This window comes from Trichosurus vulpecula, chromosome 3, assembly GCF_011100635.1.
Source record: "Trichosurus vulpecula isolate mTriVul1 chromosome 3, mTriVul1.pri, whole genome shotgun sequence".
Taxonomy (NCBI): Eukaryota; Metazoa; Chordata; class Mammalia; order Diprotodontia; family Phalangeridae; genus Trichosurus; species Trichosurus vulpecula.
The window spans coordinates 291860941-291883267 of NC_050575.1; the positions used below are offsets into that span (position 1 = coordinate 291860941).

At 35.6% G+C, this 22327-nt stretch overlaps 1 protein-coding gene across 2 annotated transcripts in view; it reads left to right on the forward strand.

Moving 5' to 3' along the window:
- Nucleotides 1-22327, forward strand: part of HMBOX1 (homeobox containing 1) — a 238773-nt gene that overhangs the window by 106540 nt on the left and 109906 nt on the right. For both annotated transcript variants that reach the window (XM_036750756.1, XM_036750757.1), the window contains exons 3-4: nucleotides 8673-9149; nucleotides 15853-15938. In XM_036750756.1, coding sequence (XP_036606651.1) covers nucleotides 8673-9149; nucleotides 15853-15938 — 563 coding nt within the window. The remainder of the gene's footprint in view (nucleotides 1-8672; nucleotides 9150-15852; nucleotides 15939-22327) is intronic.

Genomic DNA, 22327 nt, shown 5'->3' on the forward strand with positions numbered 1-22327 from the left:
GGACATTTGGTCCTTGTATTTTACAGGGTGTTCCTAAGGTCTGAACACATAGGCAATTGACGGCAATGGGGAGTTATTGCATCAAGTTCACGTGAATCTTGCAAACTTTGCATCGCAAATGATGGAAATTGTATTGAAGATGCTATTTGTTAATATTCCAATTAAATAAAATATTGAAAATTTCATTTCTTGAAATAATGCATTTTTTCCTATGTCTCCAGACTTTAGGGACACCCTTGTAGTATTCATGTCAGCAGATAGACAGTGAGCATTTATTAAGCATTGTTGTGAGTAGAAACAAAAAGAAGGCCAGTCCCTTCATTCAAGAAGCTTATATTCTAATGGGGGAAGACAACACATAGAAGGAAACTGAAAAGTGGTGGCAGAGTAGAAGGTATCCACATTTGACCATGGTGACCAGGTCCAGAGTCAGAAATATAGCCACGAAGGAAGTGAAGTATGGCTGACCTGGGTCTATCCCCAATGTAGGGGGCCATAGAAGGAACTCGCCAATGGGAAAAGAAGGTAGAAACTTGTTTGAGGTTGAGAAGGCTATGGAGTCATTGTGGAAAACTGGAAAGTCAGAAGCACAATGATAAGTATTTGTCAAAAGACCATGTGCAGCTTATATTCCCATGTCATTTGCAAGTAATGAAAAGGTAGAGAAATTTTGCAAAAATTTAATAAGGTATTTCATATTAATATGTATATGTTTTGATGATCAGTGATTTCCTTTTTTTTAAAATTAAATTTTATTCTTTCAGTCAGCAAAAATCTGCCTTCTCTTCTCCCTCCTCCTCCCAATTGAGAAGGAAAGAAACGCAAAATCTCTATGACAAACATATATTAATAGTCAAACAAAACAAATTTCCATATTGACCATGTTGTATCTATCTATCTATCTATCTATCTATCTACTTGTCTGTCTGTCTGTCCATCCATTTGTCTGTGTCTCTGTATGTCTTTCTATTTGGATATCTCTCTATCCATCATGTAATATTTTACCTTTCTATCAGGAGATGAGTACCATCTTTTATCATAAATCCTCTGGATGTGTGGTTGGTCAGTATGCTGGTCAAAACTCATCTAATACATACAAAGTTGTTTGTCTTTGCATTATTGTTATCATATAAATTGTTCTCCATCTTCTACTCACTTTACTCTGCATCATTTCATACAAGTCTTCCCAGATTTCTCTGAAAATATGTCAGTCGTAATTTCTTATAGTACAACAAGATCCTGTCGTATCTGTATGCTATAACTTGTTGAGCTATTCCTTAATTGATAGGTACCTTCTCAGATTCCAATTTTTTACCACCTCAAAAACAGCAAGAAATATTTTTGTGTTGGTTTTGCTTAGGACTAATCCCTTCCTTAGTCTGCTGTTCCTCTAATCTCTCTTCTTCCCTTTCCCTCCTATTTTCCTGGGACGAGAAAGTGAGGCCAGCGCAGCCTTCCCTCACTTAAATCCAATTCACTTATATATCATAGTAGCACCTCCCTGATGTCATGGTCCTCTTTGAGAACAAAGGACAAACAGCAGCAACCTATTTTCCTACAGAATGAAGGTATTTCTTTACCCAGTTGTATATGTTCTTTCCTTCTGTGACCAGTTCAAATGAAAATTAGGTCACCTTTGACACTAACACATTCAAGTATCATCTACTCTGCCCCTTTGTGATTTGTTTAGACTTCTGCTTGCTCACTCTTATTTGAAATAATTTTACCTAACCTTCATTTTTCTTCCCTTTCTAGGGCATTCTTCTTCCTTTATGGTTTCACTCTATTCTTAAGATTACCAAGACATAACAGAACCACTCCCAGGCCTTCTGTCTAATTAGACTCCCTCTGTTGCCTGTGATAATGATAGAGTTCGGAGGGGGTGCATGTATCATCTTCCCATATTAGAATGTAAGCTGTTTAATCCTTATTTAGTCTTTTATGATTGTTTCATGTTTATCTCTCACAAGTTTCATAAAGTACTGTAAGTCTTTCCAATTTGACAATAAGATATGGAGGGTACATTTAATGACTTAAACAGTCAGTTAATTACAGCACCTATATTGATATAAGTGTACCCACAGAAGATAACTGCTTCTGAAGCATTGATGTTTATTGTTGTGGCCTGTAAAAAGATGGTCATATCACCCTTATCCATGTCTCAGATCTGTGCATTATTCCCTTAGAAGAAGGAACTTCCCAAAGTCACAGCTGTCCTTAAGATTTGGAGGCATCATTTTGTTTTTGTTTTTGCTTTTTTTAAATCTTTTTTAAAATAATAATTTGGCTTTTTCCTAATTGTATATAAAAACAATTTTGAACATTCTTTTTTTTTAATTGCGTTCCAAATTCTCCCTCTTTCCTCTCCCGTCTCTCTAAGATGGTAAGCAATTTGATATAGGTTATACATGAAAGGAGGAAAATAGAGTTTGCAAGTTGTAGACCATCAAGCTTGACTTTTTTTCCTAGTATAATTCTAGAAGATATTATTAATTCAACAAGTGTTTATTAAGTGCATGCCATATTACAGGTACAAAGGAGTCAAAGACAAGAAAAGATAGTCTCTGGCTTCACAGAGCTTCCATTTTACTTGGGTACACAGTTGATACACAGATAAGTAAATGCAAGATATATGCGAAACAAATGTAAAGTAAATTTGAGTGAGCAACACACTAAGAACTAGGGGAATCAGGAAAAGCTTCTTGAAATATTAACCAGCTATGAATGGAAAATGCTATGAATAAAGAGAGCTTTACCTCAAGAGAACATATCTGTCATACAATATTGAATTTATATTTGATTCAGGAGTCAATTTTTAAGAACTATAAGAGATTTCTGTCTGAATTGGTGTCATGGAAATATTACTAAGGAATAGTAGTTGCTGTTTATCCTTCATGCTTAAAGAGGATCAATAGCATCACAGGAGTTGATGTCTACTTGTAAGTGAATTGGATCTGAGTGAAGTAGAGCTGTGCCAAAGTCTTTAGCTTCACTCCTCCAGTGTCATTGAAGTCCAATGGCAAGACAAAGGTCAAAACAACTGGCTGCCCAAGATGTAGTGGGTGACCTTGGCCTTTCTAATTAAGGTCTTTCCCAGGTCTCAGTTTGTCTGAGGCCACACCCATTCAATGACTAAGGACTAGGTAAGAGTTGGACAAAAGATGGCTCAGTTTACCATCACACACCTATGGAATAAGTGGAATCTGCCTGATCTCTAGCTTAAAAAAATACAGGAAAAGACCAAATGAAAATTCTTCTTCTTAAAATTTTTAAATAAATTTGAGACACATTCAGAAGTAGTTAAAATGACAGTTTGTACAATCCTTACCAGGATTTCTATATGTGTATTTACAGTACCAACAACCTTATGACTCATAGTTATCAGCGAACATCTAGAAAAAGATGCAGAGTTCAAATAGTTATTACAATTATAGAGAAGCAGCCAAGGCATACATTATAAGAAGTATGGAATCCTAGCTCTCTTGACAACTACTGGAAGATTAGAGAAGTGCCAGACCTAGCAGTGATCAGAAATGGAAGGAGAAACCACAGTATGTCATTTCTCCAAAAAAAGATCACAGATTCAACCCACAGGCAAGTAAGAAACCAAGGTAGGAACTGTGGAACAGGGAGCTATTGTTAACCAAGAGAAGCAATCATTGAGTAGAAGACAACTATGGTAGCATCTCTTTGAACCAGGAGAGGAGACCTGAAACCTAGTCTCTTAGAGCAGAAGAGGGCAGTGCCTTCCTGACCAGATAAGAACAGCCAGTGTCAAATAAACCTTACCAAAGTCCTGCCACAAATTGCCAGAGCCAAGCCTTAAGAAAAAGTTCCAATCTGGAATTTTCAGGTAAGGTGGAAGAATGAGTAAACAAAAACCAAAAAAAGAACCATGATGATGTCCCAGGGATGCTCAAGACATGAACTGAAAAGAAGAAAATATTCCAAATCACCTACTATATCAGCAGTTAAGGTGGGACTTTCTTTTACTGTTTTCTCTTTTAGCACTTATTTAATCAAGTGCCTTTGAAGAGTCTGGCCATTGTTTCTTTGATTGGATCAGGAATCTTTGATGACCTCCTGTCTTCAAAGGAAAGCCTGGTTTGCATGGGTTTGAGTCACATGTTTCTGACACCCAAGGCTTTTAGGCCACATGGGTTTGAGTCAAATGTTTGTGACGCCCTTTGACCCAGAGGTTGGCGTTTTCCCTTGGGACTCTCACTCACTGGAAGAGTGGCGTGTGAATTGAAGAGACTCTGGGCAGCCGTTAAGGGCCCCCCCATCTTGTAAACCCAGATGTTGGGATTTTGTTGAACCCTGTTAACTATGCATTGAGATTTGAATCAGACAATGTCTGTCTGTTGATGTTTGTAATTTATTTGTATTTGCTCTGAAGTCCAGGTTGCTGGCTTTTCCTCCAGAACTAAGTGAATGATATTTGTATGTTGGATTAAAGTGAGATTGTTAACCCCTCAAAGTTACTTTCCTCCGTAAAGCAGAACCTGGAAGGAACCTGTGCTGGCAGCTCTTGTTTCTTGTCTTGTTGGGTCTTACACCCCACAACAGCTGCTAGCCGAATTGTTGCTACACCTACAAAGTAAAGCCTCCAAGTAAAACAGTATCTTAGGTACATGACCAATTAGAATTCCAAGAAGAAAAGATATAAGAGTTTTGTTGTTTTTGGTTTTTTTTAAAGGGAAAGTTTAAACTTTTATTATAAATTTTTAAAAGAACACTGGAAGAAAGAATTGGAAAAGAAATGAGAGCTATGGAAGAGATTTGGAAAGAGAATTTACAGCTTAGCACAAGAGGTATAAAAATTTACCCAAGTAACAGACAGACTCATCGAAAATTAAGATAGATCATACAGAAATTAATCGCTACATAAGATAAATAAACTTAAAATCAAAAGTTTGAAAAATTCCTTATAAAAATATAAGGTATTTTACATTAAAAAAAGACTCATTTGGAAAATAGGACAAGGAGAGATAATTTGAGATTCATTGAATTACTTGAAAATCATGACCAAAATCAACCTATTTCAAGAGAGAATGAAAGAAATATGGGTAGAGTAAAAAATAGAATCCACTGACTATCTCCTGAAAAAACCTCCAGATGAAATCTGCCAGATATGAAAAATATTTCCAGCATCTAGGAAGAAAGAATTCAAATACCAAGGAACTCGTTAGGACCATACAAGATATAGTAGCTACTTTTATGAAGGAGAGGACTATATAGAATACAGTATCCCAAAAGACAAAAGATGTGTCTACAGCTAAAAATAACATAACTTAACAAAACTTTTAATAATCTTACAGTGTAGAAAACAGTCCTTCAGTGAAATAGAAGACTAACAGATAATTCATGATGAAAAGACCAGAGATAAGTAGAAACATTAGAAGGTAAATACACATGAGCTATCAGATGAGGGATGAGCTTTTTACTTTCTATAAGGAAGGATGTTTCAAATATCCTTTCAGAAATTTAATATCATGGATCACAGAGGGAAGCAAATAAGACTGAGGGCTTGGAATTGGTTTTGTTATGTTTTGATAATCTTAAACAAAGAAAAGATAGAGGGGAAAAGATTACAAGAGGAGAGAAGGGGAAGAAATGTGGGAGAACTTTATATAATTACAGCACATAAAGAAGAATGGGGGAAGTGTGGGTCACTTGAACCTCTTTTATCTTTACTGGTCAAAGGAGAGTAGGACATACACACACACACACACACACACACACACACACACACACACATTTTGGAATAGAATAAAGAGTCATTTCAAGAGGTTAAAGGAGGTACTTCCTCAGGTGAGCAGAGGAGCCAAAAATTCCTCTGACTTTATATATCTTGTGTTTCCATCTCCTCCTGGGCCTGGTGTGTCCCCTTAGGGAAGGTGGCAAGGGCTGGGCCAGATGTCTTCCAACTGTCCCAAAAGACTTCCCCTTGTCCCAAATAACTTCCATCTGTGCTTGCACAAGGCAACTTCCACATCTTGCTGCCAACTTAATCTCCCAAGTGGAATGGGGAAAACGTGGTACAAAGAGGAGCGACTGATTCTTTGACTTCAGGCCTTTTATCTTTTGCTGCACCTGTCCTTTGAAGGAAGAAGAAGGAAGTGATGGAAAGTGGGACTTCTTTCTTCTGCTCTGCAGGTTCACCTTTCATCTCCTGCTGTGCCTTTTTCCTTCTCTCCACCCTTTGGAGGAAAGAGAAGTACTGAAGCAGGGCCTTCTGACCTTTTGACCCTGTCTCTCCCATCTCATGCTAGACTTGCCTCTGTGTGTGCATGTACATAAGCATGTATATCTCCTTGATCCCCTCTTATCCTGTTTTCTCCAGAATATTATACCCTTTGTCATCTCTGTTCTGTAATCTTCAGTATCTCCCTATCTACCAGCTCCTTTACTCCAACCTACAAACACTCTCAAATCTCAATTTTTAATGGTGTGACTTTTTCAAGTTTAGCTGAGGTGTGGAGTAGAGGAGATAGATGATTAAGTTCAAGTGAGGGGTTTTTTTTAGTGCATATTCACAATAAGTTTAGCATTTTAAAAAACCCTCATTTGACCCTACCATCATCAAGTTAATCATTAAAAATGATTCCTAAATTCATCCTTAGTTCATCATGAAAAGATTCTCTTTTGACCCTGTCATTTCCACTATCGTCCTATCTCTTCTTGATTGCCAGGGTGTGTTCCTCTTCTCGCATCCAAACTTGAAAAAGTCATCTCCTCTTAGTGATTTCTTCTCACTCTCTTTTAAACCCTTTGTAATCTGGCTTCCAACTATGTCGTTCAACTGAAACTGCTCTCCAGAGTTAGTATTGATTACATAATTACCAAATCTAATTGGATTCTTTTCAGTCTTGATCCTTCTTAACATCTCTAACTTTGACTACGTTGAACACTTTGTCCTGGATACGCTTTTGTTTAGGTCTTTGTGTCACTGCTTTCACCAGGTTCTCTCAGCAGGGGGACTGTGGTTTTTTTTGTTTGGTTGGTTTTTTTTTGCTTTTCTTTGTACCTCTAGCACGTAGCACAGGGCCTGGCAAGTAAGTGCTTAATAAATACTTATTAATTGAATACCCTTTCCCTCTATATATAGTCTCCTTTCCAAGTTCATTTAAGGAGGGACATAGGGACTGCCATATATGGAGGCATAAGGGCTAAAGATAAAATGCCCTCTAAGAAAGAGCTAACTAGACTGGACTGGAGAGTATGTGGAGATGAATAGTAAAAAATATGTGCAGTGGTCACATCACATCCAGGTGATTTTGCAACCCCTGATCTTATTAGCCACAGAAGTCTCCCCAAGCCCTACCCTACTGACTACTGTGTTGTAGAGTGAGTCCCATTGCTTAACTGGGAATGCACAGCAGTGGTGAGGATCACTGTCCCAACTCAGAATCAGCTCATTTTCCACTGAGGAAAAGAGAAAAAAATATTACACCACATGGGTTTTTCGACTAAAGCCAGTGTGCTGGGGAAACTACCACAGAATAGAAAAAAGTGAGGGTCTTAGGACCCTCACTGGAGCATTTATCATTATCTTAAGGGAATATGCTCCCAATTTGGCCCAGCATAAGACATTTCCATAAAGTATGGTAGACATGGCTGGGAGAAGTTGTTTTCTATGAAAAGGAAACTGAAGCAGAAAACTAAGACTCAGAACATACATATATGAATATTAATTATTCATAAAATCAGTACAGAACTTTAACTTGAGCCATTTTACAAGCCAATAATTCTACTGCAATCCTCATACAATTAGGAAGCAAGGGGAATTCTATATTTAGAAATTAGACTGTGTTGCTCTATTAGAATCTCTGTAGTGCTGGACATGTTCCCTATGCTATATATTGTATATACAGAGAAAAGAATATTTTCTAAGATATTTTCGAATGTGCTGTCATACCCAGTTAAAGGAAACCTTAGCTGTAGAAGTAATTTCCAAAGAACTAGAAGTGCTTTGTCTCCACTGTCCCATTTCTCTCTCCCTTTCTTTCTGTCTCTCTCAGAAGGTCCAATTTTTTTTCACCTTTACAAAAAGAATGAATGAGTCAAAAAAAGAAGAGTATATTTAAAAATCTACTCAATGGATTGGTTGACAAGGCACATAATAAGCCTCATGTCTGATTACCATGTCTTCCTTTGATGTTTCTGTATTAACTTTTAGTTTTTACTTATAGTGATAGTTTGCTTAAAGTCTTTTTTCCCTTACAATGAAGATAATAGGACAAGTTTCTGTTCATGATTGAGATGTAAAAAATCATTACAAATCTAAGTTTGATTATCAGTTGTTATTCCTTTAATCTAGAACTACAAATTAGAGGTAGAGGAAAAACCTCTTTTGGGCATAAAATCATTCTCTGGGTAGTTTAAAACTGCTTTTATTTGAAATTATTATAAGCTTGTTTATAGTTTTTTTTAATTCATATATCTTAAAATTGGGGAAAATACAAAATTTAACACTTTATTATGTTAAATTTTCATGTATTTTCAACCACAAGAAACTCTCAGTCTCTCATACTCTTAATTCACTGTATATATGAAAGCATTTTAGATATTATTTTTTATGTGAATATATTCCATCTTTTTAAAGCATCTTTTGTTTATACTGTGTGACTAGTAATTTAACTTAATTTTTTTTATCACTTTTTATTTAGTTTGCTGGAAACCATGTCTCACTACACAGATGAACCCAGATTTACTATAGAGCAAATAGACCTGCTTCAGCGCCTTCGACGTACTGGAATGACCAAACATGAAATTCTCCATGCTTTGGAAACTTTGGATCGTCTTGATCAAGAGCATAATGACAAATTCGGGAGAAGGCCCAGCTATGGAGGTGGTTCCTATGGAAATAGTACCAACAATGTCCCAGCATCTTCCTCTACAGCTACAGCTTCCACACAAACCCAACATTCGGGGATGTCCCCATCACCCAGCAACAGTTATGACACTTCCCCACAACCTTGTACTACTAATCAAAACGGGAGGGAAAGTAATGAAAGGTTGTCTACTTCGAATGGAAAGATGTCTCCCACTCGTTATCATGCAAACAGCATGGGTCAAAGATCATACAGTTTTGAAGCCTCAGAAGAGGACCTAGACGTAGATGATAAAGTGGAGGAATTAATGAGGTTAGTCAAGATGATAAAATTACATTACATTTATATTGTTTTCAGAACTCCCGTGAAGTTCTTTGTAAATAACATTGTGTCTTAACATAACATTAGTTTTAGTACTGTGTAATTTATACTTTAAGATGAGTAAATAGAACTTCAGATTTTAGATTGTGATTTATCCTTTAGTTAGTGGGAAAAAATTCCAACTGCTGGATGTTGGGGGAGGGCATTCTGGGTAAAAGGACATGACATAACCAAAATTTTGTATTGCTAAAATTAAATGCCTTGTGCGTGATAGATATTTAATAAGAAATTTTTAAATTGAATTGGATATCATTGGGATGTATAGGATGACTGGGAAGGATTGTGTGTATATTGAGACTGAAGGTGAAGAGAACATTTAATACATGATTATTGTAGTCTCAGCAAGTGGTAATGGTGGCCTAAATCTAGGTAATAACAGTGAGAATAGTTAAGGAGGCTGGAACTTAAGACTTTTCAGAAATAGGCTCAACAGGACTTGATTTCTTATGGGGTTAAAGAGTCAAAAACAGTTCTTTGTGAGTTTGGGTGCCTAAGAGATGTGAATGTGAACAAAGGGCAACTTTGTGTTTGACAATAAGTAAGGTGGAAGAGAATAACTGAAGAGAATAATTTTAAATCAAGTACTATGGTCAGTCAAATTTCAGTGTTTTAGAACTGGAGAGACTAGATCTAGACTACTGTTGTATCACATTGGAGAGTGAAAAAGAAGGAAGGATATTCTTTATAGATATTTCCTTAGTTTTTGTTCTTGTAAACAAAATTAAAAGATTATCTTTCAGTTTTTTATTACTTGCAGTCCTGTAGTATTTTGTATCATAGGGTTGTAAAAAAAAAAGTCTTTTTGTATAAGAAATTACATTATTTGTGTGTTAAGTGAAAATTACTTTTTTTTTTCTTTTGGAGGGGGGAAGGCAGGGCAATTAGGGTTAAGTGACTTACCCAAGTTCACACAGCTAGTGTGTCAAGTGTCTGAGTTCGCATTTGAACTCAGGTCCTCCTGACTCTAGGGCAGGTACTCTACTCACTGCTCCATGTAGCTGCCCCCAGCAATAATTACTTTTGAGAGGCAATGTAGTCTAGTAGAAGAATACTATATTAAATTTAGAGACCTGGGATATTCAACTGGATAAGTCCTTTCTAGTTCTGTATTACTGTCCATTTTAATGTAGCACTTTATAATAATTTTCAATGCTCTTTCCTCTTCATGAGTGAAAATTTGAAGAAGTCAGTTTTCACTTGCTAACAATTAGCTTTCTTCAAATGGAATTGGTTGTCCCATGAACCTCTGATTATACAAAGGTAAAAAACCCATTGATACATTCTAGAAAAGGGACTGATATACTTATGTCCAAAGCTGGCCAGTGGATAGTGCATTGAATGATGGAGTTAAGGAGGCCAGAGTTCAAATCCATCTTCTGATACTTACTAGCTTTGTGACCCTTTTTTCATCTGTAATTCATGATGAAAACATTTACCTCTCAGTGTTGTTGAAAATAAAATGGGATAATATTTGGTAAGCCCTTTGCAAGCCTTAAAGCATTATGTAAATGTTAGATGTCATGAAGTAAAGGCCCAAAGTAGACTTGATGCATATCATCCATTTTCTCTTTAATCAAATATAAACCTGGGTTACTTTTGTTTTACTTTATCAGATTTCATTTTAAACCTGACTTTGTAAGTTCGGGCCTTTTTACAAATCCTGATTTATTGTTCTCAATTAATTTGGGATCAGAACTGATTATTGTTCTACAGAAAGGGCAGGAAGTTTTATAAGGGATCAGACAGGTGTCAGTTGAAATGGTGAGTTGATTCTGTACATCTTCTGGCTCAGGTCATTACCCAAATAGGGTAGCTTTTATTTTGTCACAGCAATTAATTTTTAATAGTATATTGTATATTAGCAGACTGAAATTAGATGATTTTAGATGAAGCAAACTTATAATATTATAATAATAGAATTTATATAGTGTTTTAAGGTTTGAAAAATGCCTTTTACGTAAATTAGTATCATTTATTCCTCACAATAACCCTGTAAGGTAGATGATATTATTATCCCAATTTTATGGTTGATGAAACTGAGGCTTAGAGAGCTCGGGGCTGAGAGGGTAATAAGATGTAAAAATATGGTAAAGGCTATAGAGGGAACAGATTATGAAGGCCTGAGAGAAGATTTTATAATTGTGGGGAGCCACTGTAAATCAGAAGGTGAAGGTGTGACATGGTCAGGACTTTAGGAAGATCACTTTGACAGCTGAGTAGAAAATAGACAAGAGCGGAGAGTCTCAAGGCAGGGAGACCAACCAGTAGGCTATTGCAGTAGTCCAGGTGTGAGGTGATAAAGGCCCACTTCTAGAATGGTGGCAGTGTCACAGGAGAAAAGAGTTGTATGTGACAGATGTTAGGAAGGTAAATTTTACATGATGATAGTATCTAGTATCTATGATAGTATCCAGCTTTTAATAAGTGCTTACTATATGCCAGTGACCGTGCCTAGAAATACAATACATGCAAGCAATAAATTACTTGCCTTCAAGAACCCTACATTCTAATTGAGGAAGGCAGCACATACAGGGTAGATGGGAAGTATGAGACAGCATGGTGTGGAGGTGGAGCCAGATGTAAGTGGTGTAGAGGACTGAGGCTTGGATGAGATAATGCAAAAGCTCACCTGTCGAAGCATAGAATCCTAGGGGCCGGGTCTGGGTCCAAGGGAAGAGGTGAGGTGATAGTCACAGTGAGAGGGATGATATGGATGTAGACCAGGAAGTGTCCTTTTACCCGAATCCTGATTGATAAATGATAGGTTATAGTTAGATGTATAGGGGATAGGATGAGAATTCAATTCAGTTCAGTAAGCATCACATATCTCCTTTGCTCTGGGATACAAAGACAAAAAAAAATGCCCTTCAAGAAGGTTATGTTATACTAGAAATGCATTCTAGGCCTAGAAATGTCATGATCAGAGGTAGGAAAGCTTAAGATATTTTTTAGGAATTATAGATCGAAAATTTAGGTGGCATGTAAGGTCTGCTTTAGGAAATTGTGTGAGATATTACTATGAATGTAAGATGAACCAGATTATGTTGGAATTTATGGCCAGGTCACCTAACCTTTTTGAGCCTCAGTTTACTCAGCTGTAAAATCAAAGACTTTGGGCTAGATAAGCTAGCTCTACATGTGTGCTTCTCTGTGCTATTCCAAATATCTGACTGTGGAGTATGGGGATGTTATTCAATAATTGTAACGTTTTATTCCTTTCCCTGCTTCTCTTGTCTTCTCTCTTTTGGATACAACTGCAAAGGATTGAGGAAGAGAGGAATGGGAGGCTTGACAGAAGAAAGTAGGAAATGTAGTCCCTTTAGGGAGGAGCCAGGTTTCAGTTAAGAAAACAGAATGAAAGAAATAGTTTTGAGATTAAAGGGACTTTTTTATTACTAAAATAAGTTTTATCCAGATCACAGTGGAATAAGAGAAGGATAGGTTTGAGATGAGAGAAGGAATGAGATTGGAGTGGGGGTAATATTAATTTGAGGGTTAGACTAAAAATGTTAACACCACAGAAAAATGGAGCAGATTCTTTAGAAACTCTTAACCACTATTAAAACTCCACTTCAGCTCACCACTGTGCCCTTAACATTCACCCTGAAATCATTATTTTCATGAATTATTTCAGGGAAAGTGGAAGGAGTCATGTAAAGAGTAGTTCACCTACCCCCAGCTTTCTAGAAATTTAGTCTTAGTGGATCCTTTGACAAACTGGTGGAATTCCTTCCCTGCCCTTGCTGTTGCTGCTCCTGCTCCTGCAGTCATTGATAACATCATCATACTGCAAAGCAATGAATAATTCACAGACTGGATATTCTACCCCTGAATAATTGAGAGTTGCCTTTTCTCTAAGTTTTGATGTCAGGGTGGATTTTGTTTAAAGCAGACTGATTTAAATAAGTTAGGAAAATTAAATTGGCTCATTTTTTCTCCCTGAAAAACACATATTTGATGTTACTTCACCGTGTATTCTTCATAACTCAAAACTTTGTAGATATAGATATTAAAATTTTCAAGTACCTGTATGTTATATATTGTAAAACAATAAATGGGGGGATATGTTGCAGCTGTGTTAGAAAACAAAGATGATTTGATTGCTTTTAGTTACCTTAAAACTCTTAGAAATAGATACATATGAATTCATCTCTATTTTAGCAGATATCATAATGTATAGATATTTGAAGAAACCTTTACCACATTCTATCAGTTATACAGCAGACATGCAAATTATTTATTTAGGTTTCATAATCTTGTAAATTCTGGATATATTTTCTAAAACATACTATTAATAAAGCAGTCATATATATTTTTTAAATTTTTAACTATTTTAGATATTCATGTGAAATGTAAGTCATTTGATTTTTAAACAGAAATTCAATAGACTACAGCCAGATCAACATGATAAACCTTAAATATCAATAGAGAATTCAGTGTTGAAGTCCTTTCTCCTTTGGTTTTCCAGTAGTTTTCAGCCAGTAAGTTGTTAACCACCCTTTGTATCTCAAAACTTACTTCAAAGCCAAAATTTTTCCAGTTACTGCCTCTTCTGTAGCATGTGGTTTAGATCTCCAGCTGGGTAATTATTCTCTTTATATTTATTTTGTATTTACATATGTTTATGTGTATGAATGTGTGTTGGTTGTCTGCATGTATATATAGAATAAATTGAAGTATATATAAAATACTTGTCTCTCTCATTAGAATGTAAGTTCTTTCCTAGGGAAGATTATTTCATTCTTTATATGCAGCTAGGTGATATGCTTGACCTGGAGACAAGAACACCTGAATTCAAATCTGGCTTCCAACAGAAGCAAGTCACTTTACCCTTCTCTGTCTAATAGCAACTGTCTTCCAGGGTTCTTATGAGGATAAAATAAGATAATATTTGCAAAGCACTCTGCAAACTTTAAGGCATTATATAAATGCTAGCTCTCAGTTGCATTGGCGATAGTGGTGGTGGTGGTAGTAGTGGTAGTTGTAGTAGCAAAAGCAACAGCAGTAGTATTTTCAGCAGCTCCTAATACATTGGCCAACATATAATAGGAGCTTAGTAAATGTTTGTGAGGGGAAGGCAGAAATAGGGTACTTCTTTCCCTAAGGATCTTCATTCAGAAACATCACCTCCATTCCTCCTTCCTCCCAGTTATCTCATCCCTTGGAAAAATGAGTAGTTGTTTTTTAGGAAATGGTTGGGGACCTGTTTTATATTGATTTAGTACTGATTCTCACTGGCTACATTTCATTTATTTAATCTCTAAAAGAATTCATGGAGATGGTCCTGAAGGTTCTATGATAGTCCATGCTTCTGTGGGGTATGATCCATTTGTTAAAGTTTTTTTGTTAAAGTTTTTTGAACAAGTTAAATCAAATTGTTGCCTCATCATATAATTAAAAAAAAAAACTATCCCTATTCCATCATGTTATCACTGAGCTCTGAGCATTACTTAAATTAATACAATCTTTATTTCTTCAACAAATGTTTCAGTGCTTACGTTGTACCAAGGCACTATAGTTCATGTACATTTTTTTTTAATTTCCTTTATGCATAAATAATCCAACTTGAAATTTTAAGTTTAAACTTTACTGAGAATACATTGGCGGGGAAGAAAGGAAGAGAGGATGACCTCTTTTAGAAAGAGGATGATAGTGAAGAAAAAAGCAAACCCATAAACTCCAATTCTAAGTGGCACAGGAGATGATACAGTTTTAGGTATTAAGTTTTCCAAATTTTATAAATTCTGTAGATAAACAGTTTTTAAAAAATCAGATTTCCATAATCATTAGAATTAAGCCAGAAAAGCCAAGAATAACCATTAGAATATGTGGTTTCTTAAAGTAGAGAATACTTTCTTTAGTAGTCATGAGTGGATAGATATAATTTTCCTAAAATTTTAAAAATGTGTCTATTTTTCTTATCTAGGATATAATTTTGCTGTCTTTCCTCAGCATAATAGATTTTCTATCTTTATGTAAGTGATAAATTGACAGACAGCATGGTATAGTGGACAGAGTGCTGGCCTTAGAGCCTGAAGACCTGAGGACAAATTCTGCTTTGGAAGCTTACTGGCTTGGACAAAGGCCCTTAACTTCTCTATTTCCTAGCTTCCTCATTTTTTAACAAGATGAGATTGGACTAGACCGAGAGTTCTTAACCTATGGTCTGTAAATTTTTTTTTAATGTTTTGGTAAATGTAATTCAATATAATTGGTTTCCTTTGTAATCTTGTATGTTTTATTTTATGCATTTAAAAATAATATTCTGCATGGTGGTCCATAGGTGTCAGTCATACTGCCAGGGGGGATACATGGCCAAAAAAGGTTAAGAACTCTTGGCTTAGAAGGCTTCGGATGTCCTTTCTACCCTGTTCACCTTCCCACCCCCAGCAGTGAAACTTTGTAGGTGACACATTATGAATTAGATAAGATGGTATTATTATTTTTTTGACCTTAGAAATGTGATGTTTCTTTGTTTAATTTTATATTCTCATATGGATTTGGTCTGTCCTTCCTTCTCTTCTTTCTGTTTTGTTCCTCTCCTTAGTCTCTACTTCCTACCTTTACCATTCTTAGCTAAGATTAGTATTTTTAACTTAAACATGTGTTGGTGTTTTTTTCTTTTTTTTTTTAGGCGGGACAGTAGTGTGATAAAAGAGGAAATCAAAGCTTTTCTTGCCAATCGGAGGATTTCCCAAGCAGTTGTTGCACAGGTAACAGGTAAGCAGTGAAATAGCCCTTTATGTCGAAGCCATGTCTAGTTTCAGTGGGTTGATGCAAATGTTTGGTTTTGGCTTGCATTTCTGCATTGCAGTGCAGATCCGTCAACTTAGGCATAATAATGTATGTCTTTGATTTAAGACTCTTTGTCACAGACACCTTAGACTTCCTCAGTGATTTTTTTTTCCTTTTGGCTTATACTAGTGTTTTTGGTTTTTTGTGTTTTGTTTTTGTTGTTTTAGCATAGTAATAATCACAGATTTTTTTTTCATAACCAAACTTGTTTCTTTAGTTTTTTAAAATATTGTTAGTGTTTCAACCGGAGATTCATATAATGTCATAAATTATATTTTCATTTGTCTATATCCATTTACACTAATCGCGATAATTTAGGAGTTCTTATAATCCATTTGCCCTTAAACTTGTGAACCCAGTATGAAAGAAAAGGGTGTGTTCTTTTACTTTCACATGTTCCTGTCAGTGAGCCTCTTGTTAGTGTTAAGGTCAGTGTCTGTTATTATCATTAATGCCTTTTGTGCTTTTATGTCTTCTTCCTTTTTATTTAATTGGTTTTCTGTTTGTTTGTTTATTGAGATTAGTCTCCTTATTTCAGCCTTTGCTAGAAGTGTATCAGCTATTCATCAGCCTCATGCCACTGCTAATTGACATGGAACCTTTGACCTCCTCATTAGGCAGCTTGGTGGACCCTGCTCCTGGATTTTCTTCATGTTGGTGTTAGACTTAGTGTAGTGTTAGCCCTACTAAAGTCCAGAACTCCCATACTCAAGTGATCCCCTAACCTCTTCTTTAGCAGGCAGGATTACAGATATTCCTCATCATGCCTACCCCTTTATTTTAGTTTCTTAAGTGTAGACTCTAAATATATTTTTATGAAGTTCTTAAATATTTGGATATCATCTTGTCTTTTTTTCCCATTCTTTCTTTTTATTTATATACTTTATGACCTTCTGAATTTTGATTATAGAGCTCTTATCCTTGAAATGTACTAACTATGCTAAGAGGATTGAAATGAACCATAAAGCCTTCCAGTTACCTGTAAGACTGTAATAGATTGGCATCAAACTAATTGGACCTTTTAGCATGCCATTTTCCCTATTCAACAATATGTACATGAGTACTAATATTCATGTATTTGATTCTAAATTAACTAAAATTAAAGATTGTGCTTTACTTATACCCACTACTGTGAATCATTAAACTATCTGGATTTTGCAAATCTTGTTTCGTATCAGGAAGCCAGGCCTAGCCAGCGCCTTTTATGTGATTAGTACCTCTGATCGGAGCATGAGGCTTTAATTATAGTTACTTCAGGGAATAGACATGTAAAGAGAAGGATAATTTAATTTTCTAGGCATTCTTCCCACATATATGATTCTCTATTATTGCTCTTAATTATTGTAGTGCCTCTTTTTTCTTATCTTGTGCCCAGTCTTTTTCAATCAAACATTTCAGAGGATTTTGCTGCCTTTATCTTTAGGAATGAAGTAAAATATCTAATGACCTCTTCACAGTATGTAGGGTTCACATGAAACCTACTGACGTATATATGGTAGATGGATGACAGGATTTTGCTCTATTGTAGTCCTAAAATTGGAGGCATTCTAGAGCATCTTCCAGGTTATTAGTCAGAAAATTACCATATTATAGCTTTGAATGTCAGTGTAATATTACAAGATTGACTTAGTCTGAAAAAGCATTTCAAAACCACACTGTTCTTTGGTATAGGTCTAGTATTAAACTACATAAGCATCAAGGCTTTGTTCCAAATACTTCTTTCTTTCAATAGTGAAACACTGTCCCTTCACAGAGAGATGTTTAAACTCTCTTGAGTTTCTAACATAGTAGTTTTTGGAATTGATCCAATCAATATTAATGCAAATGTTAAAAAGTGTGAAAGAATACATTCACAAATAAATACATATGCATAACTTTTGGGGGTACCTGTTATATTTAGGGGGACTCCAACTGTGAGATCATTGGTGATTACAATTGTTCTGTAGTTTGTAGTCTTGGAGAGTTGCCTGGGGACACTAAGAAATTAAGTGATTTGCCAAGAACCAGCATATGTCAGAAGTTGGACTGGAACCTAAGTTGTCCTAACTACAAGGCTGATCCATGCTTTCCCTCTTCCTAAATTTTCCTAAATGTTTCTCTGTATAATTAATATAGATTTTATCTTATATTTCTTTTATTTTTCTAAGGATGTGGAAAACAGGTTTTTTTTTGTTTCTGAGGAATGTTTCATGATCTGTCATATAATGTAATATTTTATCTGTCCTCAGTTTATCACTATCCAACTCCTAGTATCTTTTTTTAGTTCTTCTATAGATTTGGTGAACTTGATTTAACCATGTTTCACTTTGGAATGCCTTTCATAATTTTATAGTTTTTAATCATGTTTTAGCTCATTGTCTTGGTCTTTTTGCATGTGGTAATCCTGGTTATCCCCTATTTCCCTGCAAAATTTTGTTGTCTTTTTTCCTGCTTTGCTATCTTTCGACTTGTGTTAAACAGAATTGTGTGGGATTTTTTAGATGTACTGTGGTTCTCTTCAACAGCAGGATATTTGCTGTGTTGCCATTTCCTTTCTTGGTAATACTAAACATTTTACAGGCCTTTTGGTCTTCAGGATCACATTAAATACATATGTGGAGGAAGCATTCTATAATGACTATCATGTCCCTGTCTAAAACCGTAGCCTCTTAGAAGAGTTTGTTTTATTACTTCCAGTATCTTCTGTTTCTATATTACTTACTTTTGACTAAAGACTACTATTTTTCTACCTAGTAATGGACATCCTAGGCCTTTCAACATGGCCTTTGAATACTGTTGATTCTCCTATTCAAAAACATTTGTTTTCCTTTTGCTTTCAGTTTCTCTTCATGTCATTAACCATCCCTTTTTTTCAATTATTTTCTAGCTCCTTTTTCATGTCTACTAATTGGAACTAAAATTCTGTTCCTGGACACTTTCTGAACTATGTAAGGGATAGGAAAATATGTCAAGACAGAAATTGACCTCTCCCTTGTGCTTTAGTCCTAAACATTAAACTCAGGCTGTTACCTCAAACTCCCTGTGCTCCAAACAGAACTTAATATTCTCACCGCCCCGCTCCCCCAATAAATAAAACAGCTTCTCTTTGCAAAGATCACATTTCTATCCATGATTGCTCTCGTCTCTCAGACTTAGAGCTGTTGGAACTATCTTTGAATTGAATAGGTTGTCACCAAGTATGCCATTTCTTCCTTCACAAGTGTCATATATCCAAGGTTTCATAATCTTATGAATGGCATAGATTTTATAATCCATATTAAAAAATGTGGAGATGGACGTATATGCTCTTTCTCAGGAGCTAGAAGCTATGCTTTGGCAACTGAGTAAGCCAGGATCAGGTTAGACTTAGACCTTGATCCTCAAGGATCTTTCCAGTTAGTGGGTAAAGTAAGATATATATAGAAATAATGAATACTAATTGGTATGTGAAAGAGCAGTTCATACAAAGGACCATGAAAAATTTAAGAAAGGGAAGATAATTTTCAACCATTGAGAGATCTAGAAAGGCCTGATGGTAGAAATGTTCCCTGCGGGGCAGCTAGGTGGCGCAGTGAGTAGAGCACCGGACTTGGAGTCAGGATGACCTGAGTTCAAATCCAGCCTCAGACACTTGACATATGTACTAGCTGTGTGACCTTGGGCAAGTCACTTAACCCCAATTGCCCTGCGCCCCCCCCCCAAAAAAAAAACCAAAAAAAAAAAAAAAGAAAGAAATGTTCCCTGTACTGGACAATGAAAACATAGGGATATGAAGAAGCAGTCATAGAATTAGCACCCAGGGCAGGGAGGAGTGGTTTAAAAACAAACAAAAGGACTGATTTCAAATCCCAGCCTTGGTACTTATTTCTTGTATATCTTAGGCAGGTTGCATCACTTTTCTGTGCTTCAGTGACCTCAACTCTGAAATGAGAGGGATAGACTAATGATTTCTAACATTGCAGGTAAAATCATTTTACCCTATTATTTTAAAGAGTAGAAGACAATATGAGAATAGTGAATGGTGAATAATTCAGTTTGGTCAAAAGAAGAATAGTTAAGATTTAAACTAAGGTTGGAATATAGGTTTGCATTAGATAGTTTATATGTTTTTGAATGCTGAATATAGGTGTTTCTACTATAGTAACAATAACTACTGATATTTGAATGATTTGAAATCACTTTCCCTATGTAGGTCCTAGGGGCCCACTTACATTGATTTTTTTTTTAAGCACAGGAGTTACTTGAAGCACATTAAGATTATGTGGCTAATAGTGTGAACAATAGACTAAAGCAAGAAGACATTGGATACAGGGAGACTAGGAAGTTATTTTACAGTAGTTCAAGTATGAAGTAATGAGCTAGAGTGGGGGGGATGAAAAGGAGGGAAAAAAAGATTCAAGAAATACTTCCATCATGGCAGTGGATGAGCTCACCAAAGGGAGGGAAAATAAAAAAGACAAAATACCTAGCCTTCAGCAATACCTATATTTAGGGAACAGGAGGAGAAAGAGAATCCTACAAAGTCAACCAAAGGCACCGCCAAAAACATACGTGGAGAGCTTGAGAGGTCAGCAGTATAGTTTTCATGGAAGTGAAGGGAGACAAGGCAATGGATAATTAAGGTAATGGAGTGATTGAGGAGAAAAGTATTTACTTAAGGAGAAAGTACCATTGTTTTCCCAATTTTTTTTTATCAAATAGTGTAAGAAATCCTTCCATCTACTACATATTGAGATTTATCTCTCAGTTCAGTAAACATTTATTCATTACCTACTGTGTACACAGTACTCTGTCTTTTATACCTATGCAAAAAGTACAGAGATTAATGAGATAGAATTCTTCCCCTCAAGGATTTGTAGGGCTTTTAGTTTTGTCTATTTTAACTGCTTTAATCTATATAGAGCTAGGGATATGAAATAAAGGCTATGTTATATTGCCTCAGTCTCCAGATTGTTGTGTTATGACTGTCAGAAATGATATTTGTAAAATGCTTTGCAGTCTTTAATGTACTACATAAATTTTAGCCTTTATTATTATTTCTATCCCACCAACTGAATCCATCCATTTCTCTTGTCTTAATAGATTAATGTTAGTCTTTTTGCCATCATCTTCCTCCTGATGTCACCAGTTTGATTTTGTTATTGTATTGTATTCTGAAACAGCTTTATCATATTACCATACTTTAGTTCCATCTGGTTTTAGATTTCTTATGAAAACTATTTTACAGCTGGAAGTAGTTAATTCCAAACACAGTCACAGACAGCAAAGAAAAGGCTACCAACTCTGTTTCTGTTTTTAGTTATGTTTGGTCAGTGTGGAGATGTAAATTTTACCCTCTCTGAACAAATAGACATCATATCCTGCAATCATCTTTAATAGGAGTATCTATCTACTTGTAAAAATATGCCAACAAAGGAGTCAGAATGGTATAGTTGAAAAAGCCTTGGATTTGGAGACAGCAGCTTTGGGTTCCTACGTAGGTGGTGTATCCAGTGTCTGCTACTTACTACCTAACTGTCCATCATTCGGTCATTACACCTCTCAGATCATCAATTTCTTCATCTATTATGTTGATTCTTCTAGCTCTAAACCCTGTGAATCTTATAATTGGAATCTTAGGGATAGTGGTCAGAGATACTTCCTCTGCTGTGGTGAATTTTAAAATCAGCAATGACCAAAGTTAATATATGAAAAAATAAAATAAAGTCAGCCTTTGTAGATAAAACTGAAACCCAGCTAGTGGTGCAATGCAAAAGAAAATGAAAAGTAGGTGAATTTTTTTTTTTAAATGTAGTTAAGGTGCAAAATTCTAATTCACATGCCAGCTCCAGGAACAAACACAGTGGCTTCTTTTTATAGACATTCAGGATTTCTATAATAAGATAAACAAGAAGTTCTTGGGTGGGGTCTGTATAAATAATCTCCCACTGATAGGAAAAATGACAGTGTAAACAGGAGATAATAATAGTCCCTACTGAATTTCTTTGCTTATTATTTGAAGCTTTTTTCACCTAGTCACAGCTGTTCTCTCCAAGGGTAGGTTTTTACTTCTGCAATAGGTCAACAGAATTCCACATTGCTATTAACAATGGTGGGAATTAGGTTAAATAAGCTGTTATTAAATACTTATCCCTGCCTTAAGAGTAAATATCAGTGTTAGAAATCTTGTCTTTTTAGAGGAAACTTTTTCTTTTTATGAAAGTAAATCATTATTTCTTAAAAGTAAGATATTTTTCAATTCTTTGAAAAAGTCAGTAGGGTAACTGTATAGACATTACTTAACTTTAAACTGTAACCTTTCCCTTCAAATAAAGAAACCAAATAATCATTCACTT